The sequence below is a fragment of the Pagrus major genome, chromosome 7, assembly GCF_040436345.1.
Source record: "Pagrus major chromosome 7, Pma_NU_1.0".
Taxonomy (NCBI): Eukaryota; Metazoa; Chordata; class Actinopteri; order Spariformes; family Sparidae; genus Pagrus; species Pagrus major.
Genome location: NC_133221.1, coordinates 750,771 through 775,334, shown reverse-complemented (window position 1 = coordinate 775,334; position 24,564 = coordinate 750,771). Strand labels below are relative to the sequence as shown.

General features: G+C 42.8%; 1 protein-coding gene across 1 annotated transcript in view; it reads left to right on the top strand.

Annotated features, from left to right (window-relative positions):
- The window catches only part of LOC140999270 (NACHT, LRR and PYD domains-containing protein 12-like), a 30,549-nt gene that overhangs the window by 1,672 nt on the left and 4,313 nt on the right, over positions 1-24,564 (top strand). The window contains exons 4-15 of the mRNA XM_073469593.1: positions 6,426-6,545; positions 10,548-10,774; positions 11,313-13,176; positions 13,813-13,983; positions 15,029-15,202; positions 16,724-16,897; positions 17,541-17,714; positions 18,194-18,367; positions 19,349-19,522; positions 21,462-21,635; positions 22,311-22,484; positions 23,518-23,691. Coding sequence (XP_073325694.1) covers positions 6,426-6,545; positions 10,548-10,774; positions 11,313-13,176; positions 13,813-13,983; positions 15,029-15,202; positions 16,724-16,897; positions 17,541-17,714; positions 18,194-18,367; positions 19,349-19,522; positions 21,462-21,635; positions 22,311-22,484; positions 23,518-23,691 — 3,774 coding nt within the window. The remainder of the gene's footprint in view (positions 1-6,425; positions 6,546-10,547; positions 10,775-11,312; positions 13,177-13,812; positions 13,984-15,028; positions 15,203-16,723; positions 16,898-17,540; positions 17,715-18,193; positions 18,368-19,348; positions 19,523-21,461; positions 21,636-22,310; positions 22,485-23,517; positions 23,692-24,564) is intronic.

Here is a 24,564-nt window from a genome sequence, read left to right as displayed (position 1 = left end):
GTCAGAGGTAGTGTCAGACAGTCAGAGGTAGTATCAGAGGTAGAGTCAGAGGTAGTGTCAGAGGTAGTATCAGAGGTAGTATCAGAGGTAGAGTCAGAGGTAGTGTCAGAGGTAGAGTCAGAGGTAGAGTCAGAGGTAGAGTCAGAGGTAGAGTCAGAGGTAGTGTCAGAGGTAGTGTCAGAGGTAGTGTCAGAGGTAGTATCAGAGGTAGAGTCAGAGGTAGTGTCAGAGGTAGTGTCAGAGGTAGTGTCAGAGGTAGAGTCAGAGGTAGTGTCAGAGGTAGTCAGAGGTAGTATCAGAGGTAGAGTCAGAGGTAGTGTCAGAGGTAGTATCAGAGGTAGTATCAGAGGTAGAGTCAGAGGTAGTGTCAGAGGTAGAGTCAGAGGTAGAGTCAGAGGTAGAGTCAGAGGTAGTGTCAGAGGTAGTGTCAGAGGTAGAGTCAGAGGTAGAGTCAGAGGTAGAGTCAGAGGTAGAGTCAGAGGTAGAGTCAGAGGTAGTATCAGAGGTAGTGTCAGAGGTAGAGTCAGAGGTAGAGTCAGACGTAGTGTCAGAGGTAGAGTCAGAGGTAGTATCAGAGGTAGTATCAGAGGTAGTGTCAGAGGTAGTGTCAGAGGTAGAGTCAGAGGTAGTGTCAGAGGTAGTCAGAGGTAGAGTCAGAGGTAGAGTCAGAGGTAGAGTCAGAGGTAGTATCAGAGGTAGAGGTAGAGTCAGACAGTCAGAGGTAGAGTCAGAGGTAGTATCAGAGGCAGAGTCAGAGGTAGAGTCAGACAGTCAGAGGTAGAGTCAGAGGTAGTATCAGAGGTAGTGTCAGAGGTAGTATCAGAGGTAGTCAGAGGTAGAGTCAAAGGTAGAGTCAGACAGTCAGAGGTAGAGTCAGAGGTAGTATCAGAGGTAGTGTCAGAGGTAGTATCAGAGGTAGTGTCAGAGGTAGAGTCAGAGGTAGAGTCAGACGTAGTATCAGAGGTAGTATCAGAGGTAGAGTCAGACAGTCAGAGGTAGAGTCAGAGGTAGTGTCAGAGGTAGTATCAGAGGTAGTGTCAGAGGTAGAGTCAGAGGTAGAGTCAGAGGTAGTATCAGAGGTAGAGTCAGAGGTAGAGGTAGAGTCAGACAGTCAGAGGTAGAGTCAGAGGTAGAGTCAGACAGTCAGAGGTAGAGTCAGAGGTAGTGTCAGAGGTAGTGTCAGAGGTAGTATCAGAGGTAGTGTCAGAGGTAGAGTCAGAGGTAGAGTCAGAGGTAGTATCAGAGGTAGAGTCAGAGGTAGTATCAGAGGTAGTATCAGAGGTAGAGTCAGAGGTAGAGTCAGAGGTAGAGTCAGAGGTAGTGTCAGAGGTAGAGTCAGAGATAGAGTCAGAGATAGAGTCAGAGGTAGTGTCAGACAGTCAGAGGTAGTATCAGAGGTAGAGTCAGAGGTAGTGTCAGAGGTAGTCAGAGGTAGTGTCAGAGGTAGTCAGAGGTAGTCAGAGGTAGAGTCAGAGGTAGTATCAGAGGTAGTGTCAGAGGTAGAGTCAGAGGTAGTCAGAGGTAGAGTCAGAGGTAGTATCAGAGGTAGTCAGAGGTAGTATCAGAGGTAGAGTCAGAGGTAGTGTCAGAGGTAGTCAGAGGTAGAGTCAGAGGTAGAGTCAGAGGTAGAGTCAGAGGTAGTATCAGAGGTAGAGTCAGAGGTAGAGTCAGAGGTAGAGTCAGAGGTAGTATCAGAGGTAGAGTCAGAGGTAGTATCAGAGGTAGTCAGAGGTAGAGTCAGAGGTAGAGTCAGAGGTAGTGTCAGAGGTAATATCAGAGGTAGTGTCAGAGGTAATATCAGAGGTAGTGTCAGAGGTAGTATCAGAGGTAGTCAGAGGCAGAGTCAGAGGTAGTATAAGAGGTAGTATCAGAAGTAGTATCAGAGGTAGTGTCAGACGTAGTATCAGAGGTAGTATCAGAGGTAGTGTCAGAGGTAGTATCAGAGGTAGTCAGAGGTAGAGTCAGAGGTAGTGTCAGAGGTAGTGTCAGAGGTAGTGTCAGAGGTAGTATCAGAGGTAGTGTCAGAGGTAGTGTCAGAGGTAGTGTCAGACAGTCAGAGGTAGTATCAGAGGTACAGTCAGAGGTAGAGTCAGAGGTAGTGTCAGAGGTAGAGTCAGAGGTAGAGTCAGAGGTAGTATCAGAGGTAGTGTCAGAGGTAGTATCAGAGGTAGAGTCAGAGGTAGAGTCAGAGGTAGTGTCAGACAGTCAGAGGTAGTGTCAGAGGTAGTGTCAGACAGTCAGAGGTAGTATCAGAGGTAGTGTCAGACAGTCAGAGGTAGTATCAGAGGTAGTGTCAGAGGTAGTATCAGAGGTAGTCAGAGGTAGAGTCAGAGGTAGAGTCAGAGGTAGTGTCAGACAGTCAGAGGTAGTGTCAGAGGTAGTCAGAGGCAGAGTCAGAGGTAGTATCAGAGGTAGTCAGAGGTAGTCAGAGGTAGAGTCAGAGGTAGTGTCAGACAGTCAGAGGTAGTGTCAGAGGTAGAGTCAGAGGTAGTGTCAGACAGTCAGAGGTAGTGTCAGAGGTAGTCAGAGGCAGAGTCAGAGGTAGTATCAGAGGTAGAGTCAGAGGTAGTATCAGAGGTAGTGTCAGAGGTAGTGTCAGACAGTCAGAGGTAGAGTCAGAGGTAGAGTCAGAGGTAGTGTCAGAGGTAGTGTCAGACAGTCAGAGGTAGTATCAGAGGTAGTCAGAGGTAGAGTCAGAGGTAGTATCAGAGGTAGTCAGAGGTAGTCAGAGGTACAGTCAGAGGTAGAGTCAGAGGTAGAGTCAGAGGTAGTATCAGAGGTAGTGTCAGAGGTAGTGTCAGAGGTAGTGTCAGACAGTCAGAGGTAGAGTCAGAGGTAATATCAGAGGTAGAGTCAGAGGTAGTGTCAGAGGTAGTGTCAGAGGTAGTCAGAGGCAGAGTCAGAGGTAGTATCAGAGGTAGAGTCAGAGGTAGTATCAGAGGTAGTGTCAGAGGTAGTGTCAGACAGTCAGAGGTAGAGTCAGAGGTAGAGTCAGAGGTAGTGTCAGAGGTAGTGTCAGACAGTCAGAGGTAGTATCAGAGGTAGTCAGAGGTAGAGTCAGAGGTAGTATCAGAGGTAGTCAGAGGTAGTCAGAGGTACAGTCAGAGGTAGAGTCAGAGGTAGAGTCAGAGGTAGTATCAGAGGTAGTGTCAGAGGTAGTGTCAGAGGTAGTGTCAGACAGTCAGAGGTAGAGTCAGAGGTAATATCAGAGGTAGAGTCAGAGGTAGTGTCAGAGGTAGTGTCAGAGGTAGTATCAGAGGTAGTCAGAGGCAGAGTCAGAGGTAGTATCAGAGGTAGTCAGAGGTAGAGTCAGAGGTAGTATCAGAGGTAGTGTCAGACGTAGTATCAGAGGTAGTATCAGAGGTAGTGTCAGAGGTAGTATCAGAGGTAGTCAGAGGTAGAGTCAGAGGTAGAGTCAGAGGTAGTGTCAGAGGTAGTGTCAGAGGTAGTATCAGAGGTAGTGTCAGAGGTAGTATCAGAGGTAGTCAGAGGCAGAGTCAGAGGTAGTATCAGAGGTAGTCAGAGGTAGAGTCAGAGGTAGTATCAGAGGTAGTGTCAGACGTAGTATCAGAGGTAGTATCAGAGGTAGTGTCAGAGGTAGTATCAGAGGTAGTCAGAGGTAGAGTCAGAGGTAGTGTCAGACAGTCAGAGGTAGTGTCAGAGGTAATATCAGAGGTAGTGTCAGAGGTAGTATCAGAGGTAGTCAGAGGTAGAGTCAGAGGTAGTATCAGAGGTAGTATCAGAGGTAGAGTCAGAGGTAGTGTCAGAGGTAGTGTCAGAGGTAGTATCAGAGGTAGTATCAGAGGTAGTGTCAGAGGTAGTGTCAGACAGTCAGAGGTAGTATCAGAGGTACAGTCAGAGGTAGAGTCAGAGGTAGTGTCAGAGGTAGAGTCAGAGGTAGAGTCAGAGGTAGTGTCAGAGGTAGTATCAGAGGTAGAGTCAGAGGTAGAGTCAGAGGTAGTGTCAGACAGTCAGAGGTAGTGTCAGAGGTAGTGTCAGACAGTCAGAGGTAGTATCAGAGGTAGTGTCAGACAGTCAGAGGTAGTATCAGAGGTAGTGTCAGAGGTAGTATCAGAGGTAGTCAGAGGTAGTGTCAGACAGTCAGAGGTAGTGTCAGAGGTAGTCAGAGGCAGAGTCAGAGGTAGTATCAGAGGTAGTATCAGAGGTAGTCAGAGGTAGTCAGAGGTAGAGTCAGAGGTAGTGTCAGACAGTCAGAGGTAGTGTCAGAGGTAGAGTCAGAGGTAGTGTCAGACAGTCAGAGGTAGTATCAGAGGTAGTCAGAGGTAGTCAGAGGTAGAGTCAGAGGTAGAGTCAGAGGTAGAGTCAGAGGTAGAGTCAGAGGTAGTATCAGAGGTAGTATCAGAGGTAGTCAGAGGTAGTGTCAGAGGTAGAGTCAGAGGTAGTGTCAGACAGTCAGAGGTAGTGTCAGAGGTAGAGTCAGAGGTAGTGTCAGACAGTCAGAGGTAGTGTCAGAGGTAGTCAGAGGCAGAGTCAGAGGTAGTATCAGAGGTAGAGTCAGAGGTAGTATCAGAGGTAGTGTCAGAGGTAGTGTCAGACAGTCAGAGGTAGTATCAGAGGTAGTCAGAGGTAGAGTCAGAGGTAGTATCAGAGGTAGTCAGAGGTAGTCAGAGGTACAGTCAGAGGTAGAGTCAGAGGTAGAGTCAGAGGTAGTATCAGAGGTAGTGTCAGAGGTAGTGTCAGAGGTAGTGTCAGACAGTCAGAGGTAGAGTCAGAGGTAATATCAGAGGTAGAGTCAGAGGTAGTGTCAGAGGTAGTGTCAGAGGTAGTGTCAGAGGTAGTGTCAGAGGTAGTATCAGAGGTAGTCAGAGGCAGAGTCAGAGGTAGTATCAGAGGTAGTCAGAGGTAGAGTCAGAGGTAGTATCAGAGGTAGTGTCAGACGTAGTATCAGAGGTAGTATCAGAGGTAGTGTCAGAGGTAGTATCAGAGGTAGTCAGAGGTAGAGTCAGAGGTAGAGTCAGAGGTAGTGTCAGAGGTAGTGTCAGAGGTAGTATCAGAGGTAGTGTCAGAGGTAGTATCAGAGGTAGTCAGAGGCAGAGTCAGAGGTAGTATCAGAGGTAGTCAGAGGTAGAGTCAGAGGTAGTATCAGAGGTAGTGTCAGACGTAGTATCAGAGGTAGTATCAGAGGTAGTGTCAGAGGTAGTATCAGAGGTAGTCAGAGGTAGAGTCAGAGGTAGTGTCAGACAGTCAGAGGTAGTGTCAGAGGTAATATCAGAGGTAGTGTCAGAGGTAGTATCAGAGGTAGTCAGAGGTAGAGTCAGAGGTAGTATCAGAGGTAGTATCAGAGGTAGAGTCAGAGGTAGTGTCAGAGGTAGTGTCAGAGGTAGTATCAGAGGTAGTATCAGAGGTAGTATCAGAGGTAGTGTCAGAGGTAGAGTCAGAGGCAGTATCAAAGGTAGTGTCAGAGATAGTGTCAGAGGTAGAGTCAGACAGTCAGAGGTAGTGTCAGAGGTAGTATCAGAGGTAGAGTCAGAGGTAGTGTCAGAGGTAGTGTCAGAGGTAGAGTCAGAGGTAGTATCAGAGGTAGTGTCAGAGGTAGTATCAGAGGCAGTATCAGAGGTAGTATCACAGGTAGTGTCAGAGGTAGTATCAAAGGTAGTATCAAAGGTAGTATCAGAGGTAGTATCAGAGGTAGTATCAGAGGTAGTATCAGAGATAGTGTCAGAGGTAGAGTCAGACAGTCAGAGGTAGTGTCAGAGGTAGTGTCAGAGGTAATATCAGAGGTGCAGTATTGGTGAACCAAACCAGTGTGAACGGATAAGCTGGAGGCGCGGAGCGAGGGCGTGTTGGTCTGATGGTGTTCACAGTCTCATAACTAAACAGATCCTTCCCTCAACAAAATAAAGAGAAATGTCCCACATGTCCGGCATGAATTGACACACCGGTGCAGCTTTACACCGGATCTGCTTGGTTCTGTGTTAACAAACAAATAGACTGCGGAGATAATGCATAGTCTCTGTGTGAAAAGGGCTAGAGTGACCCGGTCAGTCGTCCCTACTATTTCTCTGCCGGACAGGGCCCAGTATTTACTGATGGTGATTAGGCTATGTGATGTGATTTTGAGCAAAAACATAAACAATGTCTTTATTGCTTTCCTCGATGCAATCATGGTCAATCAAAACACAATAAAGCAGCATCCATCCAGCAGTCAGCAGAGACTGAATTTGGTTCACAAGTGGAAACTGGATGGAAACCAGCTAAACAAGTCACAGATCTCAACGTTACGAAGTGTGTTTTCAGGTTCCGGTTATTGATGACAACTTAATGTATCTACTGTTCAAAGCTTGGGATTATATTTTTTGTGTTAGTAGCAGTAGTTTGTGTATTTAGAGCTTCTTAAATGACTTTCATCAGAGAATTTATCAAAGATTCATGTGGTATGAATAAAAACATGTTGGTGTTTGCAGAGTTCAGTCCAACAGACAGAGAGCGGAGTCTACAATATCCAGCTGTGTGTCTATGAAGAGTGACTGGTCCAAACAAGATCCTCTACAATTCAGTAATGACCCTGGACCTTCGGACACAAAGTAAGACACTGTTATTACTGCAAACTGACATGATGAAGAAGATGGTGCAGTGAGGGTGAAGACGAAATATTCTAATGAAATATTTATATTCTTTTGAAACGGTTGATTCTGATTGGTCATTATCCAGTTTTGGCCAACTCAGCTGTGGTGAATAAGCTTGATTGCAGGGAGGAGCTAACCCTGCATGAGGTAAATCTAGCACACTCTGCGGGAGTCCAAGTAACTCACTGTCCACCACCCATCGCAGCCATGAGTCCTACCCAATCCCAGTCAGGACATCAAACCGGAGAAGATTTCACCGGAGGCCCATTGCTTGAGGCTGTAACCCAGCCAATCTCTGTTACCCAACATTCTCCACCGGTACTGAACTTAAAGTACTAGGGGGGCTATGGAACTGCCAGTCTGCAGTCAAGAAGGCGGACACCATATCAGCCTATGCCTCCCTGCACTCTCTGGCCCTTACTGAGACCTGGATCACCCCAGAAAACATTGCCACTCCAGCTGCCCTCTCAACTGCCTACTCATTCTCACACTTCCCGAGACAACCGGCTGAGGAGGAGGAACTGGACTCCTCATCACACCCATGTGGTCCTTCCAGGTCCTTCCCCTGGACCACCAACCCAGATCTGCATTTGAATTTCACGCTGTCTCTGTCACCCTTCCTTTCAAGATGACCATTGTGGTGATCTATCGCCCTCCTGGTCCTCTCTGCAACTTCTATGATGAGATGGACGCCCTCCTAAGCTGCTCCCCAGATAATGGCACACCACTTGTCGTCCTGAGTGACTTCAACATCCCCCCAGAGAAGCTGCGCTCAGCTGAATTCATCAGCTTCTTCTCCACATTTGACCTCACACTCTCCCCCTCTCCACCCACCCACCGGGCCGGGAACCAACTTGACCTTGTCTTCACAAGGTCCTGTAGTACCTCAGCACTTACTGTGTCCGACCACCACTGTGTCGCTTTCTCTCTCCCCTTGAAGTCCAACACCTCCCTCGCCCCTACACCTCGCACGGTCACCACCCGCTGCAACCTGAAATCCCTCTCTCCCTCCACTCTCTCCTCAACTGTTCTCTCCTCGCTACCATCCACAGAACAATTCTCTCTACTGTCCACCGAGGAAGCCTCCTCCGCTCTGTTATCCTCCCTCTCCTCCTCTTTAAACACTCTCTGTCCCCTCACCTCCCGACCAGCACGATCACACACACACACACACACACACACACACACACACACCCGCGAACTAACAGGTCGGTGCTTCGAACAGCAGAGAGAAAATGGAAAAAAATCACGTCATGCTGATGACCTTGCTCACTACCACCACCTGACTTCGCCACAACTGTATCAGCAGCCAAATCTGCCTTCTACCTGTTCCTCTCTTGTCCCCCATCCTCCGACACCCACGTTGCAACACGCATCTCAAAATGTCTGGCAGACATCTCTGCTTGGACAACTGCGAATCACCTCAAGCTCAACCTTCATAAAACTGAACTCCTCTTCATCTCGAGGAAAGACCGCTCTCGCATGGACCTGTCAATCACTGTCGAAGACTTCACAGTATCGCCTTCATCGACTGCGAGGAACCTGGGCGTAATCCTCGACAACAGACTAGCCTGCACCCCCCTCAACACTGCTGTGGCCCGATCCTGCAGATTTACCCTCTTCAACATCCACAGGATCCAGTGTTTCCTCACAAAGGACGCGACGCTACTCCTGGTGCAAGCGCTGGTCATCTCCCGCCTGGACTACTGCATCTCTCTTGGTTCGACTCCCAAGCCTCTGTGACTAAACCCTTGCAGCGTATCCAGAACGTTGCAGCGCGCCTTGTTTTCAATCTACCCAAATTCTCCCATGTGACCCCCCCTCCTCCGTGACCTCCACTGGCTCCCTGTTGCAGCCCACATCCGATTCAAGACCATGGTGCTGGCCTTCAAGGCCGTCAGCGGAACTGCACCCATCTACCTCCAAACACTGGTCAGACAACAAGCCCCAGAACATCAGTTGGCCGGCTGGTACCGCCATCGCTGAGAGCAAACAAAGGTTGCTCAGCAAAGTCACGACTCTTCTCTGTTCTGGCTCTCTGGATGATTGACACTGTTCTCTCAGTGGTGGAACGAACTCCCGACCAATGTCAGGATAGCAGAGTCACTCGCCATCTTCCACAAAAGACTCAAGACTCACTTGTTCAGACATGTATATTCATGATGCAGAACTATTGGTGCAGATACTGTTTCAAACTCTGACAGACCTTAGTCAGGGTTTAATAGCCACGAAACACTGATGGTATTATAAACACCTGAGAACCTCTATATCAGACTTTATACTTCAAGAAAATATTTATTTATATATTAAATGGTTTAATAGACTTCCCATTGAAATCACTGTAAAGACTTGCAACTATTCAAAATCTGAAAGAATCTGCTTCAGATGTGTACTTCATTTTCTCACATTTGTCCGCAAATATTTTGACTCTTCCTCAGATCAGCGGTTATGATCAGATGCATCTTGTATATAATATGATCTTCTTATATCATATTGATGCAACATGTAAAGAAAAAAATATTTGTAGAAAAGCTCTGCTCACCTTGAATTTGTCTAAGAGTTTGAGGTTACTTTTCTGTTGATTACTGCAAAACAGCAGTGTTTCCCTCCTAGTTGTGACTGTTGCAGGGAAAACCACAAAAAAACATTTTTTTAAAAAAATTCAATATTCCAGTGCAGACTAGGATGCAATTGAAACTATTTTATTATCAATTACCTTAAAATCAACAAGGAGTGAACTATCCTTTTGCATGTCACGTCATCAGATTCACTCTGCTCCTTCTTATTTGTTGTTGGTCCACTGTGGTATTCCCTGCACCAGCTGAACCCAGGAGGGAGAAACTTTTGTGCACGGGGTATCTATATTTGTTTAATCTTTAAATGATATTTTACAGTAATCAATCATCAATTGACTCACATCTTATTTCCCTGCTCTATATGCACATAAACCCGTCCATCACTGGAACAAACAGACACCATGTTTTTACACAAAGACAGAAAGAAGTTCATGTACTTTGTCTCCCTCTTCCTCTCCTTGCTGTTGTTGACTGTGGTTGATTTGGCTACTTTAACCATTGTGTGTTGGTTTTTAATTTGCCATCTGCTTTAGTGCAAAATGTTCTTAAATTGTTGTAGATTATTGTTAATAATTATTAGATATAAGTTATCCTGGCCATTCAAATTAATACAAAAAGACGAATGTCGCGCACCATTTACAATGACGTCATTATAAAGACTGACCGCTCAGTACCCCCAATCGTAACTGACTTCCTGTGTCTCTGTGCCAGAGATAGGATGATTGACGCATCATTTAGCCAATGAGATTTCATATCCAGCAATAAATTATTTTAATGAGTTTTAAGGCCTAAACAGGGAAGTTATGCATATTTAGGTAGTTTTGTGCATTTGGCTCTTTATATAGGCTGCTTTTCCACCTCAGCACTTGTTTTTGACAATTTTATATTCACAAAGTTAGTGTAAATAAGGGAATAAAGAACCATGAGTAAATGAGTTTATGTTCCTGTTACTTTCAAGCACCGATATTTTGAGGTCACAAAATGGGAATTTTTGCCAGGCGCCTGAATATTTTCTTACAAAAACATGTGTTGAGTGTTCATTTTAAGCGATATTGTAGTTACATTTTAACATGGACCATATACGACTGGATGACCCAGTGTGTTTACCAGCTAATAGACTTTTACTGTGATGTAGCTTCAGAAAGTGTTGAGTTTGTATCAATAAAAAAATACAACAGACCAGAAAAATACAGTTCATTAGTGTTTATGAAAGCAGGAGAGTTGAAAAAATCATTATCAATACAGTCTGAACGCAGAATTCAAAGAGGACAATAACAACACTTTTACTGTTCTTTGACCAGCAGACCATTAGACAGTGTCAGCCAAATACTGATATTCAACAACAACCAACAAATTATTTTACTTATAAGAAATGTGTTCACAGAGAGAGGAAGAGAAGTCATGTCTCAGTGAAGAAGGAGCCGTCCTGCTGTGTTTGGTGTCAGGACGTCCTGAAGGATCCAGTCTCTACCAGCTGTGGACACTGGTTCTGCAGACAGTGCATCACCTCATACTGGGACCAGTCTGGTCCAATATACTCTTCCTGTCCCCATTGTGGAGAAAGATGCAGATTAAGATGGCAGACCGACAGTCAGAGACGACCTGTACAAAGTAAGACTGTACACCTGTCTGCTGATGTCATCATGTCTGAAAACACGACTTGTTGTTTTAATGCATTTGTTGAGTCACACAGCATGACCATTTAAGTTGATCTGCTCCAGCACACATATCTGCTCTGTATCACTTGCTGTGTTCTCCTTTAAGAACCCAAAAGAAATGCATTATTTTTAATACATTTCGGTCTTATGATAATGCTCCTTGTCTTTGCATTGACCAATCAGAATGCTGTTTATTCTCTGTCTGCATAGATGGAGTTGGAAAACTATTAAACTCAGTGTAAAGCAGTAATGCCATTGTTCTGTCACAGACAGACAGCAGCCTGAGACACAGACTTTAAACACCAGCCCAAATTAGTTTTCCTGCTATCACTGTCTGCCCTCAGCTTGTCAGCTACAGTCTTCAGCACAAGTTGTGATGGCTACAAAAACACATGACTTCTAATGGTCAGGTGGACTGTATAACCTTTATGTCTTCATATGCTTTATATTGATTATGATAAAAATCACTCACATTGTTTCCTCTCTTCCAGCTGATAGAGGTCTGCAGAAGGTTTTAGATAAACATAAGATCAGTTTGAGGAGGAGATGTGAATGTGTGACTGAAGGAGGTGATAAAACAGGAAGTGATGAAACAGGAAGTGGAACCCTCCTCAACAGGATCTACACTGAGCTCTACATCACAGAGGGACAGAGTGAAGAGGTTAATACCCAACATGAGGTGAGGCAGCTTGAGACAGCTTCCAAGATGGAGACCCTCCATGATACTCCAATCAAGTGCAGCGACATCTTTAAAGCCTCACCTGACCAGAGACGCATCAGAGTGGTTCTGACGAATGGCGTCGCTGGAGTTGGAAAAACCTTCTCGGTGCAGAAGTTCACTCTGGACTGGGCAGAGGGCTCCAAAAACCAAGATGTCAGTCTGGTGGTTCTGCTCTCGTTCAGGGAGCTGAACCTGATCAGAGATGAACAGTGCAGTCTTCTCAGGCTGCTCCATGTTTTCCATCCAACATTACAGAAGGTGACAGCAGAGAAGCTCGCTGTCTGTAAACTTCTGTTCATCTTTGACGGCCTGGATGAAAGCAGACTTTCACTGGATTTCAAGAACCATGAGGTCGTGTCTGATGTCACACAGAAGTCATCAGTCAGTGTGCTGCTGACAAACCTCATCGAGGGGAAGCTGCTTCCTTCAGCTCTCGTCTGGATAACTTCCCGACCTGCAGCAGCCAATCGGATCCCTCCTTCACGTGTTGACAGGGTAACAGAAGTACGAGGCTTCACTGACGACCAGAAGGAGGAGTACTTCAGGAGGAGGTTCAGTGATGAAGATCTGTCCAGCAGGATCATCTCACACATCAAGACCTCCAGGAGCCTCCACATCATGTGTCTGATCCCAGTCTTCTGCTGGATCACTGCTACAGTTCTGGACCACATGTTGACTACAGACCAGAGAGGAGAGCTGCCCAAGACCCTGACTGACATGTACTCACACTTCCTGCTGGTCCAGACAAAGAGGAAGAAGCAGAAGTACGATGAGGGACGTGAGACGAGTCCACAGGAGCTGACGGAGGCTGACAGGGAAGTTCTTCTGAAGCTGGGGAGGCTGGCGTTTGAACATCTGGAGACAGGAAACATCATGTTCTACCAAGAAGACCTGGAGCGGTGTGGTCTTAATGTCACAGAGGCCTCGGTGTACTCAGGAGTTTGTACAGAGATCTTCAGAAGAGAGAGTGCGATCTTCCAGAAAACAGTCTACAGCTTTGTTCATCTGAGCGTTCAGGAGTTTCTGGCTGCAGTCTACATGTTCCACTGTCACACCAACAGGAACATAAAGGTACTGAAGGACTTCCTGGAGAAAGACTACAAACACACAGACTCAAACTCAGAGTCTGTTCACAAGAAGCTTTTTGGAAATCATGACACCCATTGTCCACAACTGGATGTCTTTCTCAACAGAGCCATGGAGAAATCCCTGAAGAGTAAAAATGGCCACCTGGACCTGTTTGTTCGCTTCCTTCATGGCCTCTGTCTGAAGTCCAACCAGAGACTCTTAGCAGGCCTGCTGGGTCGGGCTGATAGCAGTCCAGAAATCATCCAGAGAGCCATCAACAACCTGAAGGAGATGAACAGTGATGAGATCTCTCCTGACAGAAGCATCAACATCTTCCACTGTCTGACGGAGATGAACGACCACTCAGTCCTTCAGGAGATTCAGAAGTTCCTGAAGTCAGAGAACAGATCAGAGAAGAAACTCTCTGTGTTCGACTGCTCAGCTCTGGCCTACATGCTGCAGATGTCAGAGGAGGTTCTGGATGAGTTGGACCTGAAGAAATACAACACAACAGATCAGGGACGACTGAGACTGATTCCAGCTGTGAGGAACTGCAGAAAAGCTCTGTAAGTCGTGATTCGTAAGATGTGATTAACATTATATATTAGTGATTATTTGTTTAGTTCTTCAAATATAAAGACTAAAACATACATACCATTTAATTCTTAATATTGTGTTCCACTGTTTATTGCAAACATTCTGTCTGCTGTCTTTTTTCTCAGCTGTCTAACAATTATGTTTAACAGTTTTTTTTCTTTTGGGTGATGGAGGCAACTTGCAAACCTGGTAAAACACATGAAGGACTTAAGAGGTTGCGGTTGAGGCTTAATCACAGCAGCATTTGATCACAACATATAGCAATATTTGAAAATGATCAGGGAATACAGGAAAGGTATTATTACCTACTTACGTTGTGTAAGGTGTCTTATATAATGACACAGGTAATACCTGATGTTTAGCTTTAATAGCTTAAAGTTTGAAATAGTAGAAAATAGTAATAAAACGTTTGTTAATTGTTCTTTTCAGATGTTCAAACAAGAATGAACAGCTAAACATCACGCAGTCATCTGTCACGAACATAAAATAATTTGAATACATTTATTAAGTATATGTGAGGCTGTTTTGTCATCAAATGCATTAGGGTAAATATTAAGTGTCCTCTTTCATAATAATAACATTTTGTAATAAATGTGTCATGACAGAGTCTCTGGCTGTCGACTCTCAGAGACTCATTGTGAAGTTGTGGCCTCAGCTCTGAAGTCCAACCCCTCTCATCTGAGAGAGCTGGACCTGAGTGAAAACAAGCTGCAGGATTCAGGAGTGAAGTTGTCGACTGGTCTGGAGAGTCCAAACTGTAGACTGGAGACTCTGAGGTCAGTTTTTTTTTCCTTTAATCAAGCTAGTTAGTTAGGGTGCATCTTTAGTTGTGTCTCAATTTGGAATGCATTCTTCGAAGGACGCGGGCTATGATGGTGTGGCCTTCCCAGACCACGAAGGCTGAACTGAGCGTTGTTAAATGAGATGGTCATTTAATAACGCCTTACCCTTGCATCATGAAGTGCTGCTCCAGTTGCAGAGAAGCCTTGTCACATCGGGGTCCTCATCTTTTTTTAAATAATTGTATCTTTCGTTTGAGTGACTTGAAAATCCCCAAACTTACGCATACACACGCTCTCTGTCTCTCTAACACACATACACACATACATACTCCAGTCTGAGGCCCCCTAAATTACACCGCTTCCCCTTCGTATCAAAGCTGTGTCAACAACTTCAGTGAGGTGCAACTAGCTATATCTTCTGGTCATGGAAATAAAAAAAAAAACATAATAAAGAGCTAGAGGAACAGCTGCGGTGGGGTGGTGTGCATTAAACCAGAGTTTGGAGTAATGAACAGCAGCCTCACACAGGTCAATGAATTCACAATAAGGAAGTCATCAAACTGAACTGCTGGCTTTGATTTATTTGTAGTTGCATCTTATAAGCTGGGAGCTAACCTGCATTGTTGACTTGAATTTGTAGTTCAGAAGTTGCTGAAGGAGTCACAGTGGGAAAGAGTCAATTACTATGAATGGGACTGAAAAGTTGAATACATTTCATAATGTATCAAAAATGGGGAACATTAATATTTAAATGGAGTTTCTGGATTTAAGAATAAATGAGCAGAGAATAGTTAAATACAGTGCAGTATTGTTTACAGTGTAAAGAAAAAGATACAAAATATATATATAGTGTGTGTGTGGGTGTGTGCGTGCATGCTTGCTGTATGAAAGTTTCATTTTTTTATGTGACGTCACTTGACTCATTTCAGAGAAAAGATAATTGATTAGGACATAGTAATGTTAGCTACACATTTCAAACCTGAACACATCGGTTGGATTATAAAGTGATTTTTATTTGCATCTTTCATTCTTTATTCAGATTGAGGGGCTGCAGTTTGTCAGAGATCAGTTGTGCTTCTCTGGTCTCAGCTCTGATATCCAACCCCTCCCATCTGAGAGAGCTGGAGCTGAGTGACAACAAGCTGCAGGTTTCAGGAGTGAAGCTGCTGTGTGATCTTGTGAATAGTCCACACTGTAGACTGAAGACTCTGAGGTGAGTTCACTGACTCTCTGTTACTATTATAGATGTTTAACAATTAAGCATACAAACTAACATATATGTTGTACATTTCCGTCACAAGACTACTGTTTTGTAAACAAAAAGGTAGAAAATGTAAATTAATGATTATCATTTTTGATAAATTGTCATGTGTTAACAGAAGATCCTCTGAACTAATATTTGTTTTAAACTGATAAGGATTTACTATTAAAATCCCCATGAAACAGCTAATTGAGTGCTTGCTTTGGCATAGTTAGCTGTTTCCTGTAAAAACAGGCAGCAGCCAATAACGCTGAATGTACGTTATGCCCCAACCCATCCCCTCATGGCAGAGTTGCTGACACAGACTGTCCCGGACTGTCAGCTCCCAGTTAACATGGCAGGACGGGGACAGAACAGCACAGCCTGAAGTGCAGAAGATGGAGGGTCGATTTGAAAAAAGGGATTACAGTATCAAGATAGTTTTCTTATCATAGTTTTCTTACATTTAGCTGCGGTTAGCACTTACTACCAACAAAGCTGTTGAGATGGAGATTTTTCTGTTGGTTTTTTGCAGTTGTCATTGGTATTTATCCTTCTGACCATGTTTGAGCTACACATTTTAAACCTGAACACATCTGATTGGATTATAAATTGATTTTTATTTGCATCTTTCATTCTTTATTCAGATTGAGGGGCTGCAGTTTGTCAGAGATCAGTTGTGCTTCTCTGGTCTCAGCTCTGATATCCAACCCCTCCCATCTGAGAGAGCTGGAGCTGAGTGACAACAAGCTGCAGGTTTCAGGAGTGAAGCTGCTGTGTGATCTTGTGAATAGTCCACACTGTAGACTGAAGACTCTGGGGTGAGTTCACTGACTCTCTGTTACTATTATAGGTGTTTAACAATTAAGCATACAAACTAACATATATGTTGTACATTTCCGTCACAAGACTACTGTTTTGTAAACAAAAAGGTAGAAAATGTAAATTAATGATTATCATTTTTGATAAATTGTCATGTGTTAACAGAAGATCCTCTGAACTAATATTTGTTTTAAACTGATAAGGATTTACTATTAAAATCCCCATGAAACAGCTAATTGAGTGCTTGCTTTGGCATAGTTAGCTGTTTCCTGTAAAAACAGGCAGCAGCCAATAACGCTGAATGTACGTTATGCCCCAACCCATCCCCTCATGGCAGAGTTGCTGACACAGACTGTCCCGGACTGTCAGCTCCCAGTTAACATGGCAGGACGGGGACAGAACAGCACGGCCTGAAGTGCAGAAGATGGAGGGTCGATTTGACAAAGGGATTACAGTATCAAGATAGTTTTCTTATCATAGTTTTCTTACATTTAGCTGCGGTTAGCACTTACTACCAACAAAGCCGTTGAGATGGAGATTTTTCTGTTGGTTTTTTGCAGTTGTCATTGGTATTGATCCTTCTGACCATGTTTGAGCTACACATTTTAAACCTGAATACATCTGATTGGATTATAAATTGATTTTTATTAACAGCATTTTTTCCTTATTCAGATTGAGTGGCTGCAGTTTGTCAGAGATCAGCTGTGCTTCTCTGGCCTCCTCTCTAAATTCCAACCCCCCCCATCTGAGAAAGCTGGACCTGAGTGACAACGAGCTGCAGGATTTGGGAGTGAAGCTGCTGTGTGAGTTTCTGCAGAGTCGACACTGTAGACTGAAGACTCTGAGGTCAGTTCACTGATTATTGTAGATGTTTAACCAACAATTAAACATAATTTATGCTCAAACATAACTTATATAATGTTCTAAATGTCCCTTTGTTTATATTTGACATTTTCTTAAAATTTAGTCTGCAGTCATAAAAGACTTTTGTTTCTTTAAGAAACTGTATAAAATGTATCAACTGATCAAGTTTACTTTTTGAAGTATAAATATTTCTTTGGTCTCTGTTGATTTCAATGTGTTTTCACAATGATGTCTGATCACACACACACACACACACACACACACACACACACACACACATTCAGATAAACACAGGTCAAAGTCTATTTCCAATTGCAGCTGTTCAAAGGATCAATATAGTTTTTCTCCGTGAGATCAGCATCTTGTTATTGTTATTATTACTGTGTTGACATGAACAGGTGTATGAATGTTGTTCTGGATGATGTCTGTAGACGGCTCACATTATGATCCACAATAACACAATGACAAAGTCAGTCATCTTATTTCAGGGAAATTTTCCACAGGCATTTCGGGGGAAAGCTCATTAAATTAGGACAAAGTTGTGTCGAGCTACACATTTAAAACCTGAACACATCTGATTGGATTGTAAATAGATTTTCATCTTCGACATTTATTCTTTATTCAGATTGAGGGGCTGCAGTTTGTCAGAGAGCAGCTGTGCTTCTCTGGCCTCAGCTCTGAAGTCCAACCCCTCCCATCTGACAGAGCTGGAGCTGAGCTACAACAAGCTGCAGGATTCAGGAGTGAAGCTGCTGTGTGATTTTCTGCAGAGTCCACACTGTAGACTGAACTATCTTAGGTCGGACACCATTTTTACTTCTGTGCTCAGATGAATATGACGTGAAAATTGTGTTGACGTGAAACTGCAGACATAAGGCTGATATTATATTGATCCACACTGAGTATCTTAATGCTGAAGTCTGTTTTCTAATCCTGTGGTTTAGTCTATTGACTGTGGCAGAGCAATGTTGAGCTGCACATTTAAAACATACTGTATATAACAATTTGTTTTTACAATGAATTAAATAATCTGTATTTCAATTATCAGACTAACAAATATATTCAGTATGCTTTTTTCAACATGTTTATGAAGCTATATGATGCTGATACTGAATGAATAGTTTAAACTGAAGATGCTTTGATTTCATGACTCCACTGTTCCTTTTTTTCACATTTCTCCAAAACACATCCTGACATATTTTTCATCTTTGGAAACTTTGTGATCTTGAATCAGTTTCTGTGGCTTTTTATTTGTGTTTGGCTATATTCTTTATTCAGATTGAAGGACTGCAGTTTGTCAGAGATCAGCTGTGCTTCTCTGGTCTCAACCCTGAAGTCCAACACCTCCCACATGAGAGAGCTGGACCTGTGTGGAAACAAGCTGCAGGATTCTGGAGTGAAGCTGCTGTGTGATTTTTTGCAGAGTCCACACTGTAGACTGCAGACTCTGGGGTCAGACATCATTTTTCACTTCTGTGCTCCGATTAATATGATGTGAAAGTTGCTAAAGTCTGTTTTCTTCTTCTGTTGTTCAGTCCATTGACTGCAGCAGAGCAATGATGAGCTGCACATTTAAAACTTTCATACAACAAGAAAAAACTACACTCGTTAATTCAATCTGAACATCTTAAACGAGGGGTGGGCAGTTTTTTTTCATAGGGGGCCACATGAGAAACCCAGATTGTTGCCAGGGGCCAAACTAATTTTGACATGCTGTACCTTTAATTTTACCACTAGAATAAATCATAGAAAACACACTGTGCACTTGCTCTTAGGTCAGTTCACTGACTCACTCTGGGGTTGTTTAGACCTCGTATCAATATGAGTCCTGAGTGATCCAATCAAAAGTGGACAGCTCAAAGTACAGGTGTGTACATACTGCATGTGACCACATTCTTTTAGCAGTGTGTATGCACGTGTCCTGGACCACACTGAAGGATCGCCTACTTAGTGATATCCTCCACAAAACACCATAAAGAAAGTACCTATAAATAATACCTCTTTGTCTTCTGTGGATGATGTCCCCAGACTCCCTTAAAAAACGCTCAATTTCGAGACTTCTTGCGTAAGGAGAGGCCTTATAAACTTTGTGAAACGCTGTCTATAACATATTAACTATTTGGTCCAACTTGTTATTTTGAAAGCGGTCACTCAAGACACATATCGAGACACACTTAAGGCCAGGTGTGAATTGACAGGCTTAAAGCTGTCCACCTGTGATCAGAACATTCAGGACGGATGGTAATACCAAATGTGAACAGCCTCTCTGTTACTTTTGCAGATGTTTAATTAACAATTGAACATAATGTGACTCATTTTAGAAAACTGCTCATTGATTAGAACATATCAATGTTGAGCTGCACATTTAAAACCTGAACACATCTGATTGGATTATAAAATAATTTTTATTGAAATAATTTATTCTTTATTCAGATTGAGGGGCTGCAGTTTGAAAAAGATCGGCTGTGCTTCTTTGGCCTCAGCTTTGAAGTCCAACCCCTCCCATCTGACAGAGCTGGAGCTGAGTGACAACTGCTTGCAGGATTCGGGAGTGAAGCTGCTGTGTGATTTTCTGCAGAGTCCACACTGTAGACTGGAGACTCTGAGGTCAGACACCATTTTTAATTTCTGTGCTCGGACTAATATGATGTGAAAGTTGTGTTGACACTAACCTGCAGACATAAGGCTGATATCATACTGATCCACACTGAGAATCTTAATGCTAAAGTCCATTTTCTTCTTCTGTGGTTTAGTCTATTGATTGTGGCAGAGCAATGATGAGCTACACATTGAAAACCTTCATACAATCATATATATCTAGGCATTACCATTGACTCCAATCTCTCTTTTAAAGCACACATTAAAAAAGTGTGCAATATGGTCAAGTTTAACTTGGCCAATTTTAAATATATCAGAAATGCACTAACTTTTAATGCTGCAAAATTGTTTATGGATGCCATGATCACGTCACATCTCACATACTGTTTGACAAGCTGGGGACAAACTAACAGCTTGTCATTACAACCATTAGCAACCCTCTACAAAAAAAACATCAAAGTATTGGATCAAAAGCCTAACAGTTCACATCACCGCATCATTTTAATAAAACAAACTGCTGAGCTGGGAAGATATAATCAAATGTAAAAACATCTGCCTGGTCTTCAAAATCCCGCATAGCATCGCTCCCCCCCCACCCCACCCCCCACCCCCAACTCATTTATAATCTAACGTAACAGCAGTCATAACACTAGAAGCACCACACGAGGTGACCTTATAACTCCATTCAGGAAAAGCACATTTTGTCAATTATCATTCTCAGTTAGAGCAATACAAAACTCGAATTCACTGTCCGCCACTATCAAAGACATAAATACATACTCCACCTTCACTAAACACCTCAAAACATGGCTATCGGATAACTACAACTGCAAACATTAACCCCCGTCACACGTGATATGTGACATAGTCATTACTTGTTGCCGCTCCATGCCTTGTATGTCCCCATTTTTATTTTTATCCTTCACATTCATTCTTTTTATCCCTTGCATTCTCCTTGTAATGTAAGCTACTCACATTGAAATTATTTTATGTAATGTATCCTAGATTGCTTATTCTGATAACCGACCAGGGACTACGGCTGGAAATTAGCCGTAAAGGCTAAAGCTGCTCCTTTGACTGTAAAGTTTATTAAAGGGGACTGTCCACGTCAAATAAATAAGCTAAAAAATCTATACTGGGTAATTCACTCTTAAAGTGAAACTCTCGCCAAGATGCAACCTAGGCTTTTTTTGTGAATATGTTTGAGTCAAACCTTCATGTAAAAGTATAATTATGATGAAAAGCCACTTTTAAGATTCACCGTAGTTCCTTTTTCTAGGTCAAACTCATTTTCAGTGGTGTGCAGGGGCAGCTTTATGGTAGCATTAAAATCGCTATTTTTAAGACACTAAGAAGACTCGACACAACGTGAAACTTTGCTCGTAGCATCACCAGGGTCTCTACACATGAACACGAGCATTGAGAACATTGTTTGTGTACACAGAGTTTGCTAAAAAAAGGTTTTTGAACAACTCACGTTAGCAACAGCTTGCTCCGCTCGTCGCCGTACTGCCAGTCGAGAAGAGTCGATCCCCGATTCCCGGCGTAACATGGAGGAGAAAGCTCCATGTTACGCCGGGGATCGGCTTAATAATGCACTCTTTAAATGGCAGGAAACAGACTGCACCTGTGACTTTAGACCAGCTTTTTGTTGGTCTTTGGCGCTGTCACTTTATGCTGTGTCAAGATAGAAATCCGCCATCAGTGCGCCTGACCACACCTCATTTTAAGACCAACATGCCCAGGGGCACACAGGTGGGCACAAGTACAATTGCTGTTTAGACAGCATGGGCACTAGGCATGAAAATGACAACTGCATCGGTCTGAAACTAGCAATGACACTTCCATTGCGCTGTGTACTGCTTTGCACAGAACACAAGATAGATCCCTGAATGATTTTGAGCAGGAACACTGTTTTCTGAAGTTTTATCAATAATTCTTTGTTCAGATTGAGGAACTGCAGTTTCTCGGTGATCAGCTGTGACTCTCTGGTCTCAGCTCTGAAGTCCAATTCCCCCCATGTGAGAGAGCTGGACCTGAGTGACAACGAGCTGCAGGATTTGGGAGTGAAGCTGCTGTGTGATTTTCTGCAGAGTCCACACTGTAGACTGGAGACTCTGAGGTCAGTTCACTGATTATTGTAGATGTTTAATAAAAAATTTAACATAATTTAAGTTCAACTTATATAATGTTCTAAATGTCCCTTTGTTTATATTTGAAATTTTCTTAAAATTTAGTCTGCAGTCACAAAAGACTTTTGTTTCTTAAATAAACTGTATAAAATGTAAATCTATGTTTATAATTTTTGGTAAATGATCACACCTGTACACAGACTATCCTCTGAACTAATGTTTGTTTTAAACTGATCAAGTTTACTTTTTGAAGTATAAATATTTCTTTGGTCTCTGTTGATTTCAATGTGTTTTCACAAACATGTCTGATCACACACACACACACATTCAGATTAACACAGGTCAAATTCTATTTCCAATTGCAGCTGTTCAAAGGATCAATATAGTTTTTCTCCTATAATTCCAGACTTGACTGAGATCAGCATCTTGTTATTGTTATTATTACTGTGTTGACATGAACAGGTGTATGAATGTTGTTCTGGATGATGTCTGTAGACGGCTCACATTATGATCCACAATAACACAATGACAAAGTCAGTCATCTTATTTCAGGGAAAAGCTCATTAAATTAGGACAAAGTTGTGTCGAGCTACACATTTAAAACCTGAACACATCCGATTGGATTAGAAATAGATTTTCATCTACATCATTTATTTTTTATTCAGATTGAGGGGCTGCAGTTTGTCAGAGATCAGCTGTGCTTCTCTGGCCTCAGCTCTGAAGTCCAACCCCTCCCATCTGACAGAGCTGGAGCTGAGCTACAACAAGCTGCAGGATTCAGGAGTGAAGCTGCTGTGTGATTTTCTGCAGAGTCCACTCTGTCGACTGAACTGTCTGAGGTCGGACACCATTTTTACTTCTGTGCTCAGATGAATATGACATGACACTGACACTGACTCTCTGTTACTATTGTTGATTTTTAATTAACAGTAGAACAAAATGTATGCCTATACACAGCTTATTATGTTATAATTAACATATAAAGTTGTACATTTCCTTTTGTTTATATACATTTTTTTCGTAAACTAAATATAGTCTGCCATCACAAAAGACTTCTGTTTCTTAAAGAAACTGTAAAATTATTTTTATCATTTTTGTTAAATGGTCACATCTGTCAACAGAAGATCCTCTTAACTAATATTTGTTTTTAACTGATCAAGTTTTCTTGCTCAAGTTGAAAAATTTCTTTGGTCTCAGTTGATTCATTGTGTTTTCACAAATAATGTCTGATCATTGATAATGATCCTTCAGAACACACACACACACAGATGAACACAGAGATCAAAGTATTTTTATTGTTGCAACTGTTTAAAGGATCAATGTAGTTTTTGTCCTATAATTCTAGATTTAATTCTAGATTCAAAACATTGGCAAACAAACTAATTCCTGCAGTTTGACTGATTCTTTTCCTCAGGCATCTATATTGTTACCTACAAGACATGTCTATCAGGTAAATTTACACATAGCAGAAACACACACACACATATCTGTGAGGAGCCGAATGGTAAATAGATGGTAAATGGACTTGCATCTTTATAGCCCTTTTCCAGTCTACTTACCGCTCAAAGGGCTTTGCAGCACTTGTCACATTCAACCATTCACACACACACACATTCGTACACTGATGGTAGAGGCTTCCATGTGAGGTGCCGATGAAACATCTTGAGGAAACCCAAGCAAGTCCAGGTGCCTCTGTATAGTACTTATTTTTGTCATCCTCAGATGGTGGAAGAAGATGATTTTTGTGTTGGTTCTTGCAGTTTTCATTGATATTGATCTTTCTGGCAACATTTGATATAAACATTTAAAACCTGAACACATCCGATTGGATTATAAATAGATTTTCATTTACATCATTTATTCTTTATTTAGGTTGATTGGCTGCAGTTTGAAAAAGATCAGCTGTGCTTCTCTGGCCTCAGCTCTGAAGTCCAACCCCTTCCATCTGACAGAGCTGGAGCTGAGTCAAAACAAGCTGCAGGATTCAGGAGTGAAGCTGCTGCAGGATTTTCTGAAGAGTCCACACTGTAGACTGGAGACTCTGAGGTCAGTAGAGGGTTGGAGTCAGTCCATGCTTGTTTCAGCAGTATTTTAATAAACACAGTTAGTATCAAAGCACAGATCCAGTAGTTCCGGCTTTCCTCAGTGAAGCTTTGAGGAGAACGGCAACAGGGTTCAGGATTGGACAGAAAGACAAAGAGAGAACAGTCGGCTAATCCTCTCAGTTCCTCTTATTCATTTGAATGATGGTCGTTTGTTTAGGCTGTGGCAGTGTGGACCAAAACAGGCAGTGATGTCATGTTACGGAGGGCAATCACATAAGATGGCGATCAGATTTGCAGCATGAATGACTGACAACAAAATGGAGTGCAACATAATGTGTCACGTATTCACTTAGTGTATTCAGTCAAAACAGTTTTTGTTTTTTATCTCATCTGTGGATGCCGACGATCACTGTAGGACCGGCATGCTAAACCTACTGTGGCAGAGGCATGACTGCAGATCAGAGGCAGAGCAGAGCGGGTCAGTAGAGGGGCGTGGTATTTAGCATAGCGAAATGCTACAAAGGGTCAGTTTGGTCTGTACCCCAGTTTAAAACATATAATGAAATGCCTCGCCTCGAACTCGCCTTGTAGTACATAGTACAGTCCTAGATTAGTTCATATTTGTCACAGCTCCCAGATCAGTCTGACTGAAGACTGCTAATCTTTTTAATTTTTACATATTCGTTGGTGATATTTCAAAAGTAGATGACATATTTAAGTGTGACTGAGACTCTTTTGTTTTTAACAGCAGAAATCATCATTAACGTCAGCAGTAAATGTCTAAATGTAAATGTCGTTTCTGTAGTCACGGTGCGTTCAGGGACTCGCTGTGTCCTTCAGTGAAACCTGCAGAGTAAACAGACTTGATGAACAA